This window comes from Asparagus officinalis, chromosome 5 (assembly GCF_001876935.1).
Source record: "Asparagus officinalis chromosome 5, Aspof.V1, whole genome shotgun sequence".
In the NCBI taxonomy this organism is placed as follows: Eukaryota; Viridiplantae; Streptophyta; class Magnoliopsida; order Asparagales; family Asparagaceae; genus Asparagus; species Asparagus officinalis.
In genome coordinates this window covers 84,706,769-84,725,827 of record NC_033798.1, presented here as the reverse complement: position 1 = coordinate 84,725,827, position 19,059 = coordinate 84,706,769, and the positions used below count along the sequence as shown (strand labels likewise).

General features: G+C 39.8%; 1 protein-coding gene across 1 annotated transcript in view; it reads left to right on the top strand.

The window, feature by feature from the left end:
• LOC109839960 (carotenoid 9,10(9',10')-cleavage dioxygenase-like) overlaps positions 1–18,623 on the top strand; it is a 34,329-nt gene extending 15,706 nt beyond the window's left edge. Inside the window, exons 4-13 of the mRNA XM_020408432.1 lie at positions 10,095–10,357; positions 10,443–10,622; positions 10,706–10,784; positions 10,866–10,947; positions 11,023–11,085; positions 11,156–11,294; positions 16,962–17,283; positions 17,373–17,437; positions 17,511–17,678; positions 18,104–18,623. Of these exons, the coding sequence (XP_020264021.1) occupies positions 10,095–10,357; positions 10,443–10,622; positions 10,706–10,784; positions 10,866–10,947; positions 11,023–11,085; positions 11,156–11,294; positions 16,962–17,283; positions 17,373–17,437; positions 17,511–17,678; positions 18,104–18,226 (1,484 nt within the window). The 3' untranslated portion in view covers positions 18,227–18,623. The remainder of the gene's footprint in view (positions 1–10,094; positions 10,358–10,442; positions 10,623–10,705; positions 10,785–10,865; positions 10,948–11,022; positions 11,086–11,155; positions 11,295–16,961; positions 17,284–17,372; positions 17,438–17,510; positions 17,679–18,103) is intronic.

The following is a 19,059-nucleotide window of genomic DNA, read 5'->3' as shown; positions in this document are numbered from 1 at the left end:
TAAGGGTTTATCTAGGAGTGTGGTTCTGGATTCATCGAGGGAGATAGGGTTAAGACCATAAGTGAGGTCACTGACAGTGGTAACCCAACATTTATTTAGAGACTTAGTCCCAATATAGGTTCAATATGGTAGAAACAAACTGGACTAGTGACACGCGTGGTGGAGCATCGACCTAGATATATTCATATATCTTTATGGTAGCATCAACTACTTCTCCTTCTCTATAGTGACGATGCTCTTATGATACACCTGGTTAGGTTGAGTTTTACTCTTAATAAGTCCAACGGGTGTATTGCGAAGGGTATGATATCCGACTGTAGTACCCTTAGAGGACTTACCTACATGAGAGGAACCGTGATGGCCGCGGTTGGAGGGGGGAGGCTGGGCTAACCCTAGAAATTCTCATGAGTCGGTTTATTGTGAGCATGACCTTTAACGCTCAATCCGTTTTACTCAATAGATGAAGGCGTATTATGTGTGTTTTCATTAATACCTGGTTCAAGGGGCCTAATTCAATGCCTAGTCCATTATGTCCCTCAGGTGACGATAAACTCACTAAGGAAAGATTCAAAACCGAAAGCTACCTCCCCCAAATTCACGATACGAAAGGTTGTGCAATCTATATCTGTTTTGTGATTTATTAATTTATTTATTGATTTTTGTGTTTTCAGTCAAATATTGCCTTTGGGGGGGGGGGGACTGTTGGCTATACTTATGGGAAAAAAAAGGCAATTTTGCCTTCATGAATAGTCCCACATGGACTAAGGAGATGAATAGTAGAGGGTTTATAATGGTTCTCCTCTTATTGGGATTTGAGTAGTATTTTGGGTTTTGTATTGTTTTGGGCTTTGCATAACACATATACAAACGTGCGCACGCCACGCCTTGCCACGCCGCGGGGCACTCGCGCCACTCCACACCAGTGCCGCATCGCACACATATGTTTTTTTTCCTCTGGCTTTATTTTACACGTTTTTGTGTGCGTAACGACTGTGTGAATTAGGGTAACGTGTGCGTAGGATTTGGGAACGTGGGCTTGGATCCAGCGACCGTTAAGGGTTTCTCTACCCTATATACACCCCTTATTCACATTCGGATAGCACACAACAAGTCTCTTCCTCTTCTCTCCTCTGCTTTCAAAAGCGATTTTCCATTCATATTTTGGTGTTATTTTCGACAATCTTCTTCATCTGAGCAGAAGCTCTGAACTCTCGCTCGAGTACAGAGGCCGACCGATTCCGAGGGCTTTTACCGCTAGGGGAGAGGGGATCATCTATGTCAGGGTGATATGCGAGTCCTTAATCTTCTAGGACAGTGTTTACACGACTGCTTCCAATCAGGCCAGACTTTCTTATTTATTTTATTTTGGATTTTGCATAACTTTTATTTGATTTTATCTAACAGGAGTAGGGTGACAATACTTTTGAAAAGTGCTCCTGAGAAAGTCATACTTGTCAATTGTTGAATGGTATCTACTTCAGCCAAAGTGAGAACAACGAGGGGGCTCGACAATTTTATCCCTAAAAATAGCATCATTCCACGATCCTGCACAAATGCTCACGAAAGATCATGTTCATAGCGTGCTAAATAAGTTACCCTAATATTTTTTAGACTAAAGGGCATTACTGTATAGTAGAATACTCTTAAGGGTATTCTGGAAGCTATATGCTTGTGGTCATCTGAATGCGTTTTGATTTGGTTGTATCAAAAAAACTCATCCATGAATGACATTCTTTCAAACCTACACGTATTATCAACCATGACGTCCGTGATAGGGAGAGGAAATTCATCCTTCATGAAGCAAGATTAATGTCTCAAAAATCAATATAGATCCGAATCTTGTCATTCTTTTTCATTACCACCACGATGTTGTCTAGCCAGTCGGGATGCTGCTCCTCACGAATAAAATCGCATTGTATGAGTTTGCAAATTTCTCTATTGATTTGCTCCATCAACTTAGGATGGAAGCGTCGCTATTGTTGTTTGACAGGCTTGATCTTAGCATCGATGTTGAGATGATGCACGACTATATTAGGGTTCAAACGCGACATGTTTTTGTAACTCTAGGCGAATACATCAATATACTCTTGAAGAAGAGGTACGGGTTCTTCTTTCTCAGCTGATGAAAAACTTTCATTGATGAAGATAGACTTAGGATTTACTTCGTCGCTTATGTTGATCTGAACCACTTTATCTTTGGTAGGTGCTATACTGACTTCAAAGCATGACTCCCACTACTTTTCAAGTTGTTTCACCCGTGAATCGTCTTTAGCGTCTTTGAATACTTCGGATTCATCTAGATCCATAGTTAGGTCATATGAAACCATGTTAGCTGTGAATTTATCAAGTAAAATTCTAAGGTTAATGTTAGAATCCTAGTTGAACTGTAGGCTGTCTAAAAATCACAATAGATAGCTGATTCCCCATCAAACACCGATGATGGAAGTTACAATCTGACGACTTCCAAAAGGCTACAATTTAAAGACTTTCACGTAGATCGATAAATATTACAATCTGACGACCTTCATAATAACTGATGAAAGCTCTAATCAACAACCTTCATAATTAATATCAGGAGTTACAATCTGACGACTCTCACATATCAAAAAGCTAAAGCGAAGATTACAAAACGACGATCTTTGCAACGCTCTGACAGAAAGGGACTACAAATCGACGGTCTCTTCAAACCAAGACGTGGAAGTCCTCCCCACGTACCATCATCAAGACGCAACACCAATTCGACCGCGGACGCAGGTCAAAACTGGCTGCAAACGCAGCTCACATTCAGCTCAAACGCTGCAAACAAAGCTCAGATCCAGCTGCCAACGCAGCTCATGTTCGGCCGCAAACGCAGCCTCCGAAAGCTGCCAACGTAGCTTTCATCCGTTGCCAAACGCAGCTTCCAACAAATAGCTAAATGAGCTTCCAGTCGCTGCGTCCGAGCTTTCAGACACTGCGTTTAAGCTTTCAGACACTACGTTTGAACGCAGAATTCACACCAGAACACGAATTTTGCGTTTGACTCTTTCAAACACGAGCTGAACGGTTTTAAAACTATTTTCCACGATCTGAGGGGATCACAACTCTACTCAGGAGTGATTTAAGGGGCGGTTACATCTCATTAGCCCCACTTAGGAGCGAATTAAGGGGGCGATTACACCCCTTAATCCCTTATAAATAACTAAGAAATCAGCTTAGTTCAGGCTGGATCTTTCATCCTTCTTTTCGGCAGCAAAAAAGAGATCTTTGAGGGGAATTGCTGGAGCTTTGGAGATCAGCAACATGAGCTTTCTTCATCCTTGGCTTATAGACCGATTGCGGTTAAATCGACTCTTTTATAGAGTTTTAAACTCGTTCAGAGTTCTAAAACTTGCCAGACAAGTTCTCCACAACGTCAAATCGTGAGGAGAAGATCACGTTCCAGTGAAATAAGATGTCGGATCGTCAACGAGAAGCAAACTCGACGCGAGCATTTAAGGGAGGCATCTCATCGCCACCGTGAAGAACCCAGAATTAAACAAAGGGGAGAATCCAGATCAATTCTTCTCTCTTTTGTAATCAGGAAATCCAATTGTAATTGAGATTAAAGGAATACAGATTAATTTTCCTTCATTTCTTTTTACTTCAAATTTTCCACCAAACATGAACGTATCTTAAGAACTGCTTAAGAAGTCGTCCAATGCTAATCTTGTTTGTGATTCAGCTTCAGGAGAAATATAACTAAGTCAGGTTTGGTTCGATTATAATAATAAAACCCCTCCTTTTGTATAAAAGAGATTAAATAAACTCTTAATCCTCAATTGAAATTTAATTCTTGCTTAGTAGTGAGACTGTATCCCATTTTGCCATAATGTGCTAAGACTGTTGGCTGTATCGAGAGAATTCTGACGCTCCTTTAGTTTCTTCATCCAAACTTGATAAATAATATCGTGGCTCAATTTTTTAGAAGATGATTGGTTTTGGAGCATCTCTCTTTGGTTGAATCATGAAGGTAGTGTCCTCTGAGTTACCTAGCTAATTACAAGCCAAGTATGATTCGCTTATCGGCATATGCAATACAAGTTCTAAAGCTAATCCAGACATCAGAGTTTCGACCATTGAGTTTTCAGACTTAGAGTCTAAAGAGTAGTTGTAAACAAACTCTTATTCATTAGAGATCCAGTCGCCCTGATCTTCGATAGACTAGTCGATACACAAGTCCTCTAAGGTAATTATAAGTGAATCTATCTCCCATATGAGATCATTGCTGGGGTCTAGCTCGACATCTACTTTATTATCACTTTCTTCATTATTAGGGAGGATAATCTCGATTGTATGATTTTCATTGTAAAAGAGAGAGTTGGTAAAGTAATTCTCTACCACCATGAAAGCATACTTTTCAGCATCAACCCTTTGTTAGATCCCTTGCTTGTCAATATATTTGAAGAATTGATGAAGCATCGATGGAACGAGCTTGTTAGAATGGATCCATGGTCGTCCAAGGAGAAGGTCATAAGATGTTTCGATGTCAATGACATAGCAAGTCACTTCCATCTTCAAATCACAAATTTGACATTTGAGTCAATTTTTTCCGAGAGATCGACTACTGCTAGAATTAAAGCCGAATATGGCAGTAGAAGTCTTTGAGAGCTTATGAAGGGGAATACGCAAGAAGCTCAAAAATCTCTACGAAATTATGCTCAATGTCGAGCCTAGATCGATGTGAATCCTCTCGACCTTTGCCGATCGTATATACCCAGTATTGTAAAGTGGTCGGTTGTGATGGTGATTTTTGATGAGCATCTCTTCAGGAGTGAAGGTGATACAATGCGTCTACTATTGACACTAATAGCATTGCTTGTGTTCTTCATTCTGATGAGGTTTACTCAAGTAGGCGAGAAACACCTCACAATCATTCAGAGCTTCTTTTAAGGCTTCACTCGTTTCCTTTGATAAACGTAATAGTTTAAATAAGGTTATATGAGTAATTAGGCCATGACATTGTATCGGAACGGGACCTTGCGATCACTTGGAGGACGCTACAAAGCTTTATCAAATTGAGTCTCTTTTTGCTTGGTCGATTCGGATTGTTTGGATGGGCCTAGTTGATCATAGTCTCTCAAATAATCTTTACCGGACATTGTTCCTGCAATGACTATCTTCTCTCCCTCTGAATCAGTGAGTGAAATGTTGTGTAGAGATTCTTCTTTGATAATTGCAGAGACGGTATTGTAATTCTTTATTTTACGCTTATTCTTGGACCTCTGAATAGTCCAATTCTCGTCTTGGAGGAGGTTGGGATATACCCACATCATTTTACCTCTTGTTATAGTAAGAGGGAATAAAACTTGACTTTGTCGGTCTTGGCGGTCATAGTTCACCACTTCCATTCTTGCAGTAGGAACTTTGAGCTTGAATTTCCGGCATGGAACCGAATTGAAGAGTCACCATGTTCGCAGTGACTTTCTTTTGCTCAGGTTTAAACTTGAGGATCTCTGATTCAATAAAGGTTTGGATCTTATCCTTAAGGATATAACAATTCTTTATTGGGTGTCCCAACATCCTATGATAAAGGTAGTAGTTGGGGTCATCGGTCTTCCCAATTTCTTCAGGGCATCGAGTTTTAGGAAGTTGTAAGCGGTTCTCTTTGTTGAGCACATGGAAGATAACAAATGTATGTTCATCTTTGAATAGTTACGCTAAAAGTTCTTCCTTGGTTCTCTTTGCTAGTTATTGTTGGGATTTTGAACTTCAATGGCAAAAATTTCTTTAGCTTTCGGTTGTGAAGTTTGCCCTTATTTGCCTTTGTTGCCCTTGAAATTGGTGTTGAGGCTCGAATTTGTTAAAATGTTGTGCTGATTTTTCTGCTACCTCAGCTTGTTTGATCAGATCCTTTCATGTGTGGGCAGTGACGACACCCATGTGAGCTTCAATCCATACCACAAAATTGTGCCGACAAGTCTGAAATAACATCGACAAAGACATATCTCGACATTGCAATGTCAGATTGCAGTATCTTTCAGTGTATTCTCTAACTGTCTCATTTCCATTTTGCTTCACAAAAAGGAGCTTGGATATGGTAACATTAGATTATTCCTCGTGAAAGTGTGAGAGGAATTTTGATTCTAAATCCGCCCATGATCTTATTGAATCTTAAGACAGATTCTAGAACTAATCAAAGACTAACCCTTGAAGAGTGTCGATGAAAAGACATGCATTTATGGTATCATTACCTACTACATTCCTAGTTGTTGGAAGTAGTAAATATATAGGTTTGGAGAACCTTTACTGTCAAATGTATGCAACGTTGTCTGTTTAAATTTCATCGGGTAGGGAACCATTCCTACTCGACAGATAAGGTCGGATGATTCTAGCCTTCTTTAGCTCTATTCGTTGAGAAAGAATATTGAGCTGTTTTTGAATGTCCTCTAGAGCCTTTGCACCCTTGCTTGGCTTTGAAGGAATTGTTGTTTGTAATCTCGCATGTTCAGAAGCTACACCGTCTTGGTGCTCTGCATCTTCTTCTCGAGAGGATTCACTAATCGGCTTTTCCCCCTTTGAAGATTTTAGTTGAGATTGAGATACCAATAAGAGTTGTTCGACCATATTCTCCAAACATTCAATCCTTCTATTCGAGTCTTTCTTCTGAGTTGCCATTTGAGCAAGAAGATCTTCTCGGTTCGTCATATCTACATCCTATTATCACTCTTGACTTGAGCTAGAGGTTGCATTAGATGCTATGGCAGAGTTGGCGACGATAGTCGTGGGTTAGTGCACTTGAGGTGAAGTTTACGAAATATACGCTTGGGGAGAAAAGTAGTCGAAAGGGATCACTGCTCTTTGTCTTAGCCTAGTGCGACGATACACACCATCAGCTTCCGGCAATATAGATCAAATACTAGGAGAATACACTGGATCGGGCGAGCTATTTATGCTTTCGTCATCATCTTCAAAAATTACACTCATCATGTTGACAGTGAATTCTTGCATTTTATCCTTTTGAGTACATCGTCGTCGTTTAGTCCGAACATCTGAAGGTTCAGGACCATGATTGATATCACTGAAAATTAATTCTTTCATAGGGGTAGCTTTACATTGGCAATTGTTTTGAACTGCCGAAACTACTTCTCTAAGGGTCGCACAATTCTGACATTGACAAGCTCTCTTCAGAGATAAGAAATCTCTTAGATCACCATTAATTCTAGGTTGAGAGCCAACTTCACCACTTTTGGCCTTGAAACGCGAACATCACTTATGGCGACGTTGGCTAGACTTTTGTGCAGCGGATTCATCATTGATGATATTATTCCCTTGTAGGAATTTTGGTGAGGGATTTCCCCCATCCTTAGCTTCTACCGAGGAAGCATAGCAAGTATCGCGATATGTTTTTAAATCAAACTCCTGAAGGAGTTATGGATTGATGTCCCAAATCAGCAGATAAAACAAGATATTAAGCTTCATTTGAGGCGAGGGTTGAGATTTCTTCATTCTTGGCAAAGTTAGTTTGGCTTTTAGCTAAGATCAAATTATTTTCAACAAAGGTTGCCTTTACACACGCAGGGTTTGATTTAGACCCGAGAGTCACACTGTGGCGAATCATACAAGAACTACAAACAGTCGTCCTGGATGAAGTGTGGTTCGCAGACATGAATTCTTCGAACTTCGCTTGGTCAAATTCAATGACTAGCAATTTAGCAAAAGATCTGAGGGTCTTAGTGTCATTGTCTGACACAATTTTCTCGTCGGAGGAGAAAGAAGTCCCCAGCAGAGTCGTCATATTGTTTTGGGTCTTTTAAAATTATAATTGACACAAATTATAATAAAAGAATGTAATGAATAAAGAAAAAATTATATTTCCTGTGATTCTTTTCTGTGTGCCGGTAACGTATAAATTTTGTACTCCGTTGACGCACTGATTAAGATGACGAGTTTTTTTTACTGTTGATGGAAGTTTAGTGGTGTGAAAGATAGCTCAGTCTTTTCTAGACACTTCTACTCAATGAAATCTGTCTATGTGTGTGTCTAGATCTGTAGATCTCCTTTGATTCTTACGATGATCCTTATGATGCTAAAAATGAATGATCTCCCCTCCTTTTATAGGCTAAAAGAGAGAGTTAATGACCCTCTTAATTATGGATTATGTGACCATTAAAATAGGAGATAGTGTGGGGACGGTTATCCCTCGAAAATAGCCCTCAAATGGCTATTACACTAACGTATCCATTAAGAGTTCTATGACTCACCCCAAACCAATCTCTTGATGGAGCATCTCTGTCTTAGGATGAGGTTTTGGAGTACCTAGCTCCGATGTGAAAACCAATCTCTTGATGGAGCATCTCTGTCTTAGGATGAGGTTTTGGAGTACCTAGCTCCGATGTGAAATCATGTTTCACATGTATAATATGAATGCTCTCTAATGGATACATCTGTTTCTATCCTTTGAACTTCCTTCAAGGGATCACCTACACAGAAGTAGGGTTTCCGCAGTTGATGTTTCTATGTATTTGGGCTTAACGTCATACTTAAAGATGATTAAGTCTAAGAGTTCTATTTTTCCATAATTCCTGGCCTGGGCTTAACCACATACTTAAAGATGATTAGTAATATATATATATATATATATATATATATATATTATATATATATATATATATATAATATATATATAATATTATATATATATATATATATATTATATATAATATGGGCTTTCAATTTTGACTTGAAGGAATCTCCACCATGGTAGAGAGGGAGACAGATCTCCATCTTCTAGGATTTTCGTATGAGAGACCTAAGTTTGCGGCCAACTGTAGGGCTGGATGAGCATGGTGGAATTTTATGGAATTGAATCCATAAAGGAGAGGATTTGAAAACATAATCTTCCACCCTCTTGTTCTTCTCCTAGATAAGTTAAGATGAGATCATTCCGGTAGGACCAAGGTCCCCTCTTTAAGCCTTGTTTGGCAAACTACTAAAACCGGACCAGGTTCAAACCTGATCTAGTTTTAGTAATCTTTTTATTATTGGAAAAAAGCTAGGCCTGGTCCACCTGCTTTTAGTTCATTTTGGAGACTTTCAACTAGGCGGGAATTGAATTACGTAGGGATTGGTTCAGTTCCGGCTAGTTCAATTTTGACCTAGTTAAAAAATAAAACTAGGCTTGCCCAGTTTGGATAGATTTGCCAAACAGACCCTTAGGTTTGTTTGTAAAACATCTTTCACTTTTGAAATAGGCAAGTCCTACTGTGGGAGTGCTTCAGAGATGGCAACCTGATCTTCCAAACCCCACGCAAAGAGGATGTTGTTCTTGATGCTGTTGATTATGAAATTTTTATCAATGAGAACAGTAACGCAAAAAATAAAAAAAGGATCTTTTTTGAATCCGTGGAGTCTTTGATGTCCTCATCAGTCATAAAAGCTCCATTCTCTGAAAGATTGATGGTAGTCAGAGCTTTGAGTTTGTTATGAGGTTTTCAGTAGCATCCGGAGAGGAAAATCCTTCATTGCATGTTGCTTATATATATAAATATATCGAATTTGTCTTTAACGCATACGTATTTCAACTACATCTAAATATTCAGTGATGTGATATTTTGGTCGGGAACGCACAAATCCATTTGTTCTCTCAACATGTTTAAACATTTTCATGTAAACTTCCACGAAGCTAAGGTGAATTTCCATGTTTTTGTTAATTGCACTAATCAACTTATATTTTTTTCATCAACTAGATTATAATCCAAGCAATAATCATTAAATGTTCTAATATGTACTTATATTCATCTAATATAGACATTATACCAGGATATTTGTAGTAATCATTAGATATTCTAATGTGTACTTATATCCATCTAATATAGACGTTATACCAAGATATTTGTGTTCATATTTGTATCAGCTAAAAGAATATTTGGCAATACCTATGGCCATTTCTCTGACACGAGAAACTATTTAGTGATTCCTACATACGATTCGGTTGGTGCACTAATAATAAAGGATTCTTGGTGTACCAACTCATGTGCAGTCGAGACAATAAAAATTTCTTCTGCTACATAATCCAGCGTAGAAATTTGGACTATCTGGTGTAAGTCTGTGTTTGTTTCATGAAATGAACCCAGGATCGAACCCGTTGTTTGGAGCTTTGCAATCAACAGAATCAGTGTTCGGGAGATCAAGCGAAACATGGGTGGAAGGTGAAGGCATGCTTCATGCTATACGTTTCGCTAGAGATGCTGATAGCGGAAAATGGAAGGTGTCTTACAAGAACCGATACATACAGTCCGATACGTTCCGGATCGAAAAGGAAAAGAACAAGCCCTGCTTCCTCCCTGCCATCGAGGGCGATTCTGCTGCCATCTTAGCCGCATATTTCCTCAACCAGGTCACTATTTTTATCTTTTTCTTTAGATGTTTATAATGTTAATTCATTTGTCTTTGATATTATCTTCATAATGTCATTATTGCAGCTGAGATTTGGCAAAATAAACAAGTACATCAGCAATACAAATGTCTTTGAACATTCTGGGAAGATTTACTCAATTGCAGAAAATCACATCCCACAAGAGGTTGACATTTTTAGCCTTGAGACACTTGGTAATTGGGACCGCAATGGAGAATGGGGTAGACCTTTCATTGCACACCCAAAGGTCTTCAATTTGTTTTTCTAAACTTAAAATTTCATCTTGAATTTATACATACTGAAATCACATAAATATTACGTCATTCACAGAAAGCCCCGGGATCTGGTGAGCTCGTCATTGTTGGGGCCGATGCAGTGAAACCTTATCTGGTTTTAGGAATCCTCTCAGGTTCTTCTACATATTTAAATGCTTGAGTTTGTTACACTGTCTACATTTTATTCTTATTATGTCTACTTTTAACCAGTTCAGCTGATGGAAGGACACTAAAGCACAAGGTTGATCTCAAGCTTGAAAGAAGCATCGTTTGCCATGATATAGGAGTCACTAACATGTAAGTTTCACTTGAGTCTTCTTCCGAACATTTCTATATTAGCTCTGATTCTGACATATCCTTTGTGTGTTATAGGTACAATATAATTCTCGATTTCCCAATCACTGTTGACATAAATAGGCTAATCCAAGGTGGACCGTAAGTATCCATAACCTTTACATTTTATTAGCGGGTCTAAGATTTACTCGTATTTGGTTTATGCTTGTAGGCTGATGAAGTATGATAAAGAAAGTTATGGGAGAATCGGAGTGATGCCTCGATATGGAGATGCAGATTCGGTCAAATGGTTTGAGGTAGAACGATGTTGTGTCTTTCACATCATCAACTGCTTTGAGAATGGGGATGAGGTAATAATCATGAAGTAAACAGTATATGGATGATTTATTGCCTAATATTTTTTTAGCTATTGTGAGGTATTCATCTCACTACATTTTGTTTTATTCTCACTTGAAATATTTACAACTTGTAACCTCTATTGAGTATGTGCTCTTGATTATGCAATATTAATGCATCTTTTAGCAAATGCCAATGGTATTGTGAAAATTGTGAACGTGGGGGGACACAGGACAGTGAGTGTTCCCCATGCCCAATGTTCCTCTCCCATGCTCTTGTACCTCTGCCCATACTCTCTGCCTTCCCCCATACTCTTCCTCCCTTCCTCCAGTCGGATCCAGCAGGGCATACCCCATCTCTCTTCTCCTATATTGATATTTTTTTTCATAGTGAAACCCCCCTCCCGTGGACGTAGGTAAGTTTGCCGAACCACGTAAATCTCGTGTCTGTATTGTCTTAACTGTGAGTTTGCCATTGCTTGTAGGTTCCCTCGACATTTTAGTCCTAGAACTGATGAGAGGAAGAGTATATATTTCACTTTGTTGAAATATTTTACTTTCCATTCTAGTTTCTTTTGAGAAATAAGAATATAGAGGTTGACTTGTGCTTTTGTGAAAACGAAAGCCAGGGCTATCTCTCAGGTGATATCGCTTCCGTGGCGTGAAGACGTGACTCTACGTCCAATAATTGGTATCAGAGCCCTTGATCAGATTGGTGGTGGTAGAACTTCCGATTTGAGGTGGTACTTGGTTATTGTGTGGTAAAACACAAGGTATTTGTTAAAATTCCTGAGAGAAGCAGTTTTATTAATACTAGCGGAAAATGGCGTCTACAAGTAAAACAGTTAAAGTTAGAAAATACGAGATAGAAAAATTCAATGGTAAGAATAATTTTTCCTATTGGAGGATGCAGATGAAAAATTCATTGATTTCGCAAAAATTGCACAAAGCTTTAGCGGGAAAAGAGAAGAAGCACAAGGATATGTCTGATGAGGATTAGGATGAGCTAGATCTGGAAGCACGTGTGTTGATTATCCTTTGCCTTGAAAGGGATTTAGCTTTCTTGGTGGACGGGGAGGAAACGGTTGCGGGCGTGTGGTTAAAGTTAGAGAGTACCTTCATGACGAAGAGTCTAACAAACCGGATCTATTTAAAATTCAAATTGTATACTTGCAATATGGAGGAGGGTTCATCAATCCGGGAATACATCAAGTTTTTCGTTGGATGATATTAAGGTGACAGTGGAAGACGAGGATCAGACACTTCTACTACTTCTATCTCTGCCGAAGTCTTATGAGAATCTGGTTCAAACACTGATGCTTGTGGGTGACAGTTTGTCGTTGGATGAGACTAGAACGGCGCTTCTAGCGGATGATCTTTGAAAAATTATAACTAGTGATATGGCCACTGGTGATAATAAAGAACAAGCGCAGGGGATTTTTGCCAGAGGAAGGGGCAATGAGCGAGGAAAAGGTAAGGGAGGAAAGTCTAGATCAAAATCAAAACCTCTTGCGGAAAGAACGTGTTTCAAATACGGTGAGCTAGAGCATTTCAAAGTCAATTATCCTAACAAGAGAGTAGGTGGGAAGAAGAACAACAACAAGACTGAAAGACGAGAAGGCAAGGAAGAGGCGAGCTACGTTTCATGGGAAGGGAGCGATAAAGAATGCTATGTCGTCACGGGTGGCGAGAATACCTCTGGGAAGTGGATACTTGATTCTGGTTGCTCTTACCACATGTGTCCAAATAGAAAGTGGTTTACTACCTACAGGAGCATTGATGGTGAAACCGTATTGATGGGGAACAACCATGCTTGTAAAACGGTTGGGCTAGGTGATATCAAGATCAAGATGCATGATGGAGTGGTTCGAACCTTGACGGATGTAAGACACGTTCCCGACTTGTGGAAGAATCTTATCTCAGTTGGTGCTTTAGACTCCGGGGGTTGTAAGATTGTAACAGAGAACAAAGTGAAGAGGGTTGTTCGGGGTTCCTTAGTAGCGATGAAGGGCATTCGTCATAGCAACCTATATACTCTCTTAGGTACTACGGTTACGGGAGATGTAACTGTTGGAACTGATAGAAATGGTGGAGACCCATGTGAGCACACACAGTTATGGCATATGCGGCTTAGGCACATGTTAGAGAAGAGTCTAGCTCTGCTCAGTAAGGATGATTTGTTGAAGAATCTGTAAAAGCCTTGCATGGATTTTTGCGAGGATTGCGTGTATGAAAAGGCACACATGGTCCGATTTTTGACAAGCAATCATAAGAGCAGAGGTATACTAGATTATGTGCACACAGATGTTTAGGGTCCGGATTCGACAACTTCCAAGGGTGGTTCAAGATATTTTGTTTCATTCATAGATCATCATTCGAGGTATGCTTGGATTTATTTTCTAAAGCATAAGAATGAGGTATTTGAGACATTTAATAAGTGTAAGGCGATGGTTGAGAACAGGACAGAAAAGAAATTAAAGACATTGAGATTTGACAACGGTACAGAGTATATAGATGGTGCCTTCAAGGATTTTTGTGATCAGGAGGGGATTGCCAGATACTGGACAGTTAGATCTACACCACAACAAAATAGGGTCGCGGAGAGACTAAACCGAACACTACGGGAGAAAACAGTGAGTATGCGATCATATGCTGGTTTGGGTAAAAAATGATGGGCAGAGTCAATTGCTACAGCTTGCTATATTGTGAATCGATCCCCACATTCTACATTGGATGGTGATACATCCTATCGGGTGTGTTCAGGGGAGCATCCAGATTATGAGAGGCTCCGAATTTTTGGGTGTACTGCTATCACGTCAACGATGGAAAGCTTGACGCTAGGGCCAAGAAGATAATTTTCTTGGGGTATACGAAGGGTGTAAAAGGCTATCGCCTATGGTGTACAGAAGATTCGAAGTTCGTGATCAGCAGGGACGTTACCTTTGATGAGAAGTCCATGATTCCTATGGTGCCCAAGGATGATGGTGTTGAAACTGTTGGGAATTCTAAGTCTCAGGTTATTGAGATAGAACCTAAAGACCAACCAGGTTCTAGTCGTGTTCAAGTGGGAAATTAGGTAGATGATGAGCTTGAGCAAGAGGACACTACAACAATAGCAGCTCGAGGATAGCTTGGCTTCCACTAGGCCAAGGCAAGCATACAAGCAGGTACAAAAGCTGGGCGCTGATCAACCCCTGAAGCATTATGAGCAGGTTAATTTGGTTGAGTACGCACTCTCGGTGGAGGAAGATGAGTCAGTCTCCTTCAAGGAAGCTATTCAGGATAGAGATAGCGAGAGTTGGTTGGCTGCGATGGAGAAGGAGATGACATCTCTCCGGAAGAACCAAACATGGGAGGTGGTCCCATTGCCCGTAGGAAAGAAAGTTATAGGGTGTAAGTGGCTGTATAAAAGAAAAGAAGATCCTTCAGAGCTTGGTGATACGAGGTACAAGGCGAGGCTAGTGGCTAAGGGGTTTGCACAAAGAGAGTGTGGATTACAATGAGATATTTTCTCTGGTGGTAAACCACACTTCTATTCGGGTGCTATTGAGTATTATTGTTCATTGTGATCTTGAACCGGAACAACTCGATATAAAGACAACCTTCTTGCATGGAGACTTGGATGAAGAGATCTACATACATCAACCTGAGGGCTATAAGGTTGAGGATAAGGAGAATCATGTATGTCGTTTGAGAAAATCACTTTATGGATTAAAACAATCTCCTCGGTAGTGGTACAAGCGATTTGACTCCTTTATGCTAAAGCATGGGTTCTCCAAAAGCGAGTATGACTGTTACGTCTATATTCGAAAGCTTCGTGGAGATGATTATATCTATCTTCTTTTGTATGTGGATGACATGCTTATTGCTTCGAGAAGTAAGGTGGAGATAGATAGGTTAAAATCTCAACTTGGTAAATAGTTCGAGATGAAGGACATGGGCGCTGCTAGGAAAATACTGGGTATGGAGATTAGAAGAGAGCGGGCGAATCAACGATTGTTCTTGAGTCAAAAAGGGCTACATAGAGCGGATGATCGTGAGTTTCGGGATGCAAAGTGCAAAGTCGACGGTGACTCCATTGACACCACATTTTAGGCTCTCAGATAAACAATCTCTCACTACAATGGAAGATAAGGTACACATAGAGCGTGTTTCCTATGCTAATGCAGTTAGCAGTTTGATGTACGCAATGGTGTGTACACGTCCTAATATTTCACAGGCGGTTAGTGTGGTCAGCAGATTCATGGCGAATCCGGAAAAGACGCACTGGGAAGGAGTGAAATGGGTCATGAGGTACTTGAAAGGTACCGTGAATACGGGTCTTTGTTTTGGTGGAGATACATGTCAGATCGTCGGGTTTGTAAACTCAGATTATGCAGACGATCTAGATAGACATCGATTTACTACTGGTTATGTATTCAGGATACATGGGGCTCCAGTTAGTTGGCGATTGATGTTGCAAGCTACAATTATACTTTCTACTACAGAGGCCGAGTACATGGCCATAGCGTAAGGAGTGAATGAAGCATTGTGGTTGTGGGGTCTTCTAGACGATTTGGGGATTGAGCAGAAGAGTGTGAACTTGTGGTGTGACAGTCAAAATGCGATTCACTTGGCGAAGAATCAAGTTCACCATGCCCGTACTAAACATATCGACGACAGATATCATTTTGTGCGGGATGTCATAGAGGAAGATGATATTTCTCTCATGAAGGTGCACACAAATGAGAATCTCGCAGACATGTTAACTAAGGTGGTGACAGGCAGCAAGTTCTAACATTATTTGGACTTGCTTCATATCAGCCCGTGTTGATCTGTCCAAGAGGGCATGGCCCTTCGAGGCAATGATGGGGGTGTGGTGGAGACTATCTTGGAGAACAATTACAGAACTACGGTTAGTTTGATCCCGGTGGAGGGTACGTAGGCAGCAGCGGTTTAGTGGCGCAGCTGGTTTGGCCTGGTGAATAATTACAGAACTCTCTGGTGATGCTCGTGGGGTTCTTCTGGTGATCGTCCAAAATTTAAGGTTTATCAAATGATGAACGAGGTGAAGAATTGTGAACGTGGGGGAACACAGGACAGTGAGTGTTCCCCATGCCCAATGTTCCTCTCCCATGCTCTTGTACCTCTGCCCATACTCTCTGCCTTCCCCCATACTCTTCCTCCCTTCCTCCAGTCGGATCCAGCAAGGCATACCCCATCTCTCTTCTCCTATAAATAGGAGAGGTAGTGAGATGGGAAAGGTGTGGGGATGAGAGCTTGTATAAGTTTGGTATTTTTCTTCATAGTAAAACCCCCCTCCCGTGGACGTAGACAAGTTTGTCGAACCACGTAAATCTCGTGTCTGTATTGTCTTAACTGTGAGTTTGCCATTGCTTGTAGGTTCCCTCGATATTTCAGTCCTAGAACTGATGAGAGGAAGAGTGTATATTTCACTTTGTTAAAATACTTCTCTTTCTATTCTAATTTCCTTTGAGAAACAAGAATATAGAGGTTAACTTGTGCTTTTGTGAAAACGAAAGCCAGGACTATCTCTCAGGTGATATCGCTTCCGCGGCGTGAGGGCGTGACTCTATGCCCAACAAAAATAAAGCAACATATTGTGATTTATCAGCATTCTTGTATTCACTATTAAAAAAAAATCCAATTAAATTTATTCAACAATGAATTCTTGTGATGAAGGTCGTTGTAAGGGGATTCCGGTCACTAGAATCAATAATTCCAGGACCAGATCACGGCCATGATAAATTCCAGTGGTTCTCTGAAGGATTCAAACCTATCTCAAAAAACAAAGAGTCTAGTTCCGAGGGTCTCAACAAAGGACTCTTCTTTTCTCGTGTTTATGAATGGAGGCTAAACATGAAGACAGGAAATGCCATGGAGAGATATTTAACAGGATGTGAATTCGCTTTGGAATTTCCTATGATGAATGACAGTTTTAGTGGTCAACATAATAAGTATGGATATGCACAAGTTGTGGACTCTATAGCAAGCTCTATTTGCGGTAAGAAAACATATATATATAATGATGTTTTTAAGTTTTTTTTTTCCAGTTATATGAGTAGTCATGACATTGATTCTTCTTTGTTGTAGCGAAGCTCAAATACAGAGGCCTAGCAAAGTTCTACTTTGAAGAACAATCTAATGGGATTTCCGAGGTGTCAAAATTTTCAGTTCACCTCAGAATATAATTTAATTTAGAGATAAAAGTTTTGATTTTTAATGTTACAGGTAGAAGCTGAAAAGAGCACTGATGGTGGCATTAAGGTAGAGCATCACCATCTTGGAGATAATAAGTTCTGTTCAGGAGGAACATTTATATCTAAAAGGGGCAGTCAAGAGGAAGATGATGGTTGGATTGTCGTCTTTGTTCATGATGAAGACCTGAATTCATCTCAGGTTAGTTTTGGAGACAAGAATTGTTGCAGCTCCGTGGACCTTTCAAAGTTTGGATTCATTTTCATTATACTAACTTGCACACAATTTCATAATATATACTTTTGCTTTTGACAGGCAGCTTTATATGTTTTTTCTCAAGACATAAATGATATATTTACAGAGTTTTCTTCATTGTGTACAAATGGCATAAAGGCCATAGTTTACCTCGACACTTTGCCTCATCGTATTATTTATGTCGATGATGAATGTGGACATAAAGATACTAAAGGTCAATCTGGAGGAGTTTCTTTCCAAGAAATAACATTTTTCACGAGTTAATCACCACATTATTCTTAAAAGTTAATATAATGACACCCAGTTTCAAGATATGAGCCGAAAAATGAAAACACTATTTCATAACTCATAACAGTGTTTATCCTTTGCAGGTTCACATAATTGACACCAAAAGGTTCGGGAGCGACCCTGTTGTCAAAATAACACTGCCACAGAGAGTCCCCTATGGGTTCCATGGAACTTTTATCCCGAGACGAGCACGAAATGAGACATGAACTCTCCGAAATCTAGAAAAGTATTGTACAAAACCAAGACTTGTAATTTGGAAGACTGATGCATGCAGTGGTCGTGAACAAAACACAGTAAAAGTTTGAAGTCCGAAAATTTCAGCTAGTCCGTGAGTATCACTTAGTGAGACTTTCAACATAGTCGCTTCATTATCATGATATTCTCACATATTGATGCGAAGCTGAACAGCCCTGGTCCTGTCCTATCTTTATTACCATGATATTTCACATATTGATTGGAGTGCTTGTTTCTATTTCACATATTTGTTGAGGTTCTTCGTTCTTGTTTCTTTGTCAAACTAAAGGTCTCCTGTTTCTGATGTAAATTTTAATTATGTAGTGAATGTTGTATATTTGAGAAGAAACAAACTCATAATTCATAGATGAAACAGGAATGATATCTAGCATATAACCTGTTGGTTATTTATGTGATAAACACCCAAACCAAATGAGTGAGTGGATGATGTCTTATCTTAGAGATAAGATATTTATAATCCTAATAATCGTATGATTTTATCTCTAAGCCCTTTTAGATATAGGGTTTTCATGATGGGTTGATGAGAAAAAAGGAGCATAAACCTTCACAAACTCGTCACCTCCTTCTTTGATCAAATTCATCCGGGCGTACCTAGTAGAGGACGGGGGAAAGGAAAGAGGCTATTACATATTCCTCCTCCTCCGCCACCATCGAAGAAGTAACACTTAGCATCTCCTAAGCTTGTGTCTGGAGACTCTTCGAGGATTAGAGAGGAGTCTCCTGCAGTCCTAGTACAAGAGCCTAGGGTTGGCTCTTAAGGTGATTTTTGTTTATGTATTAGCAC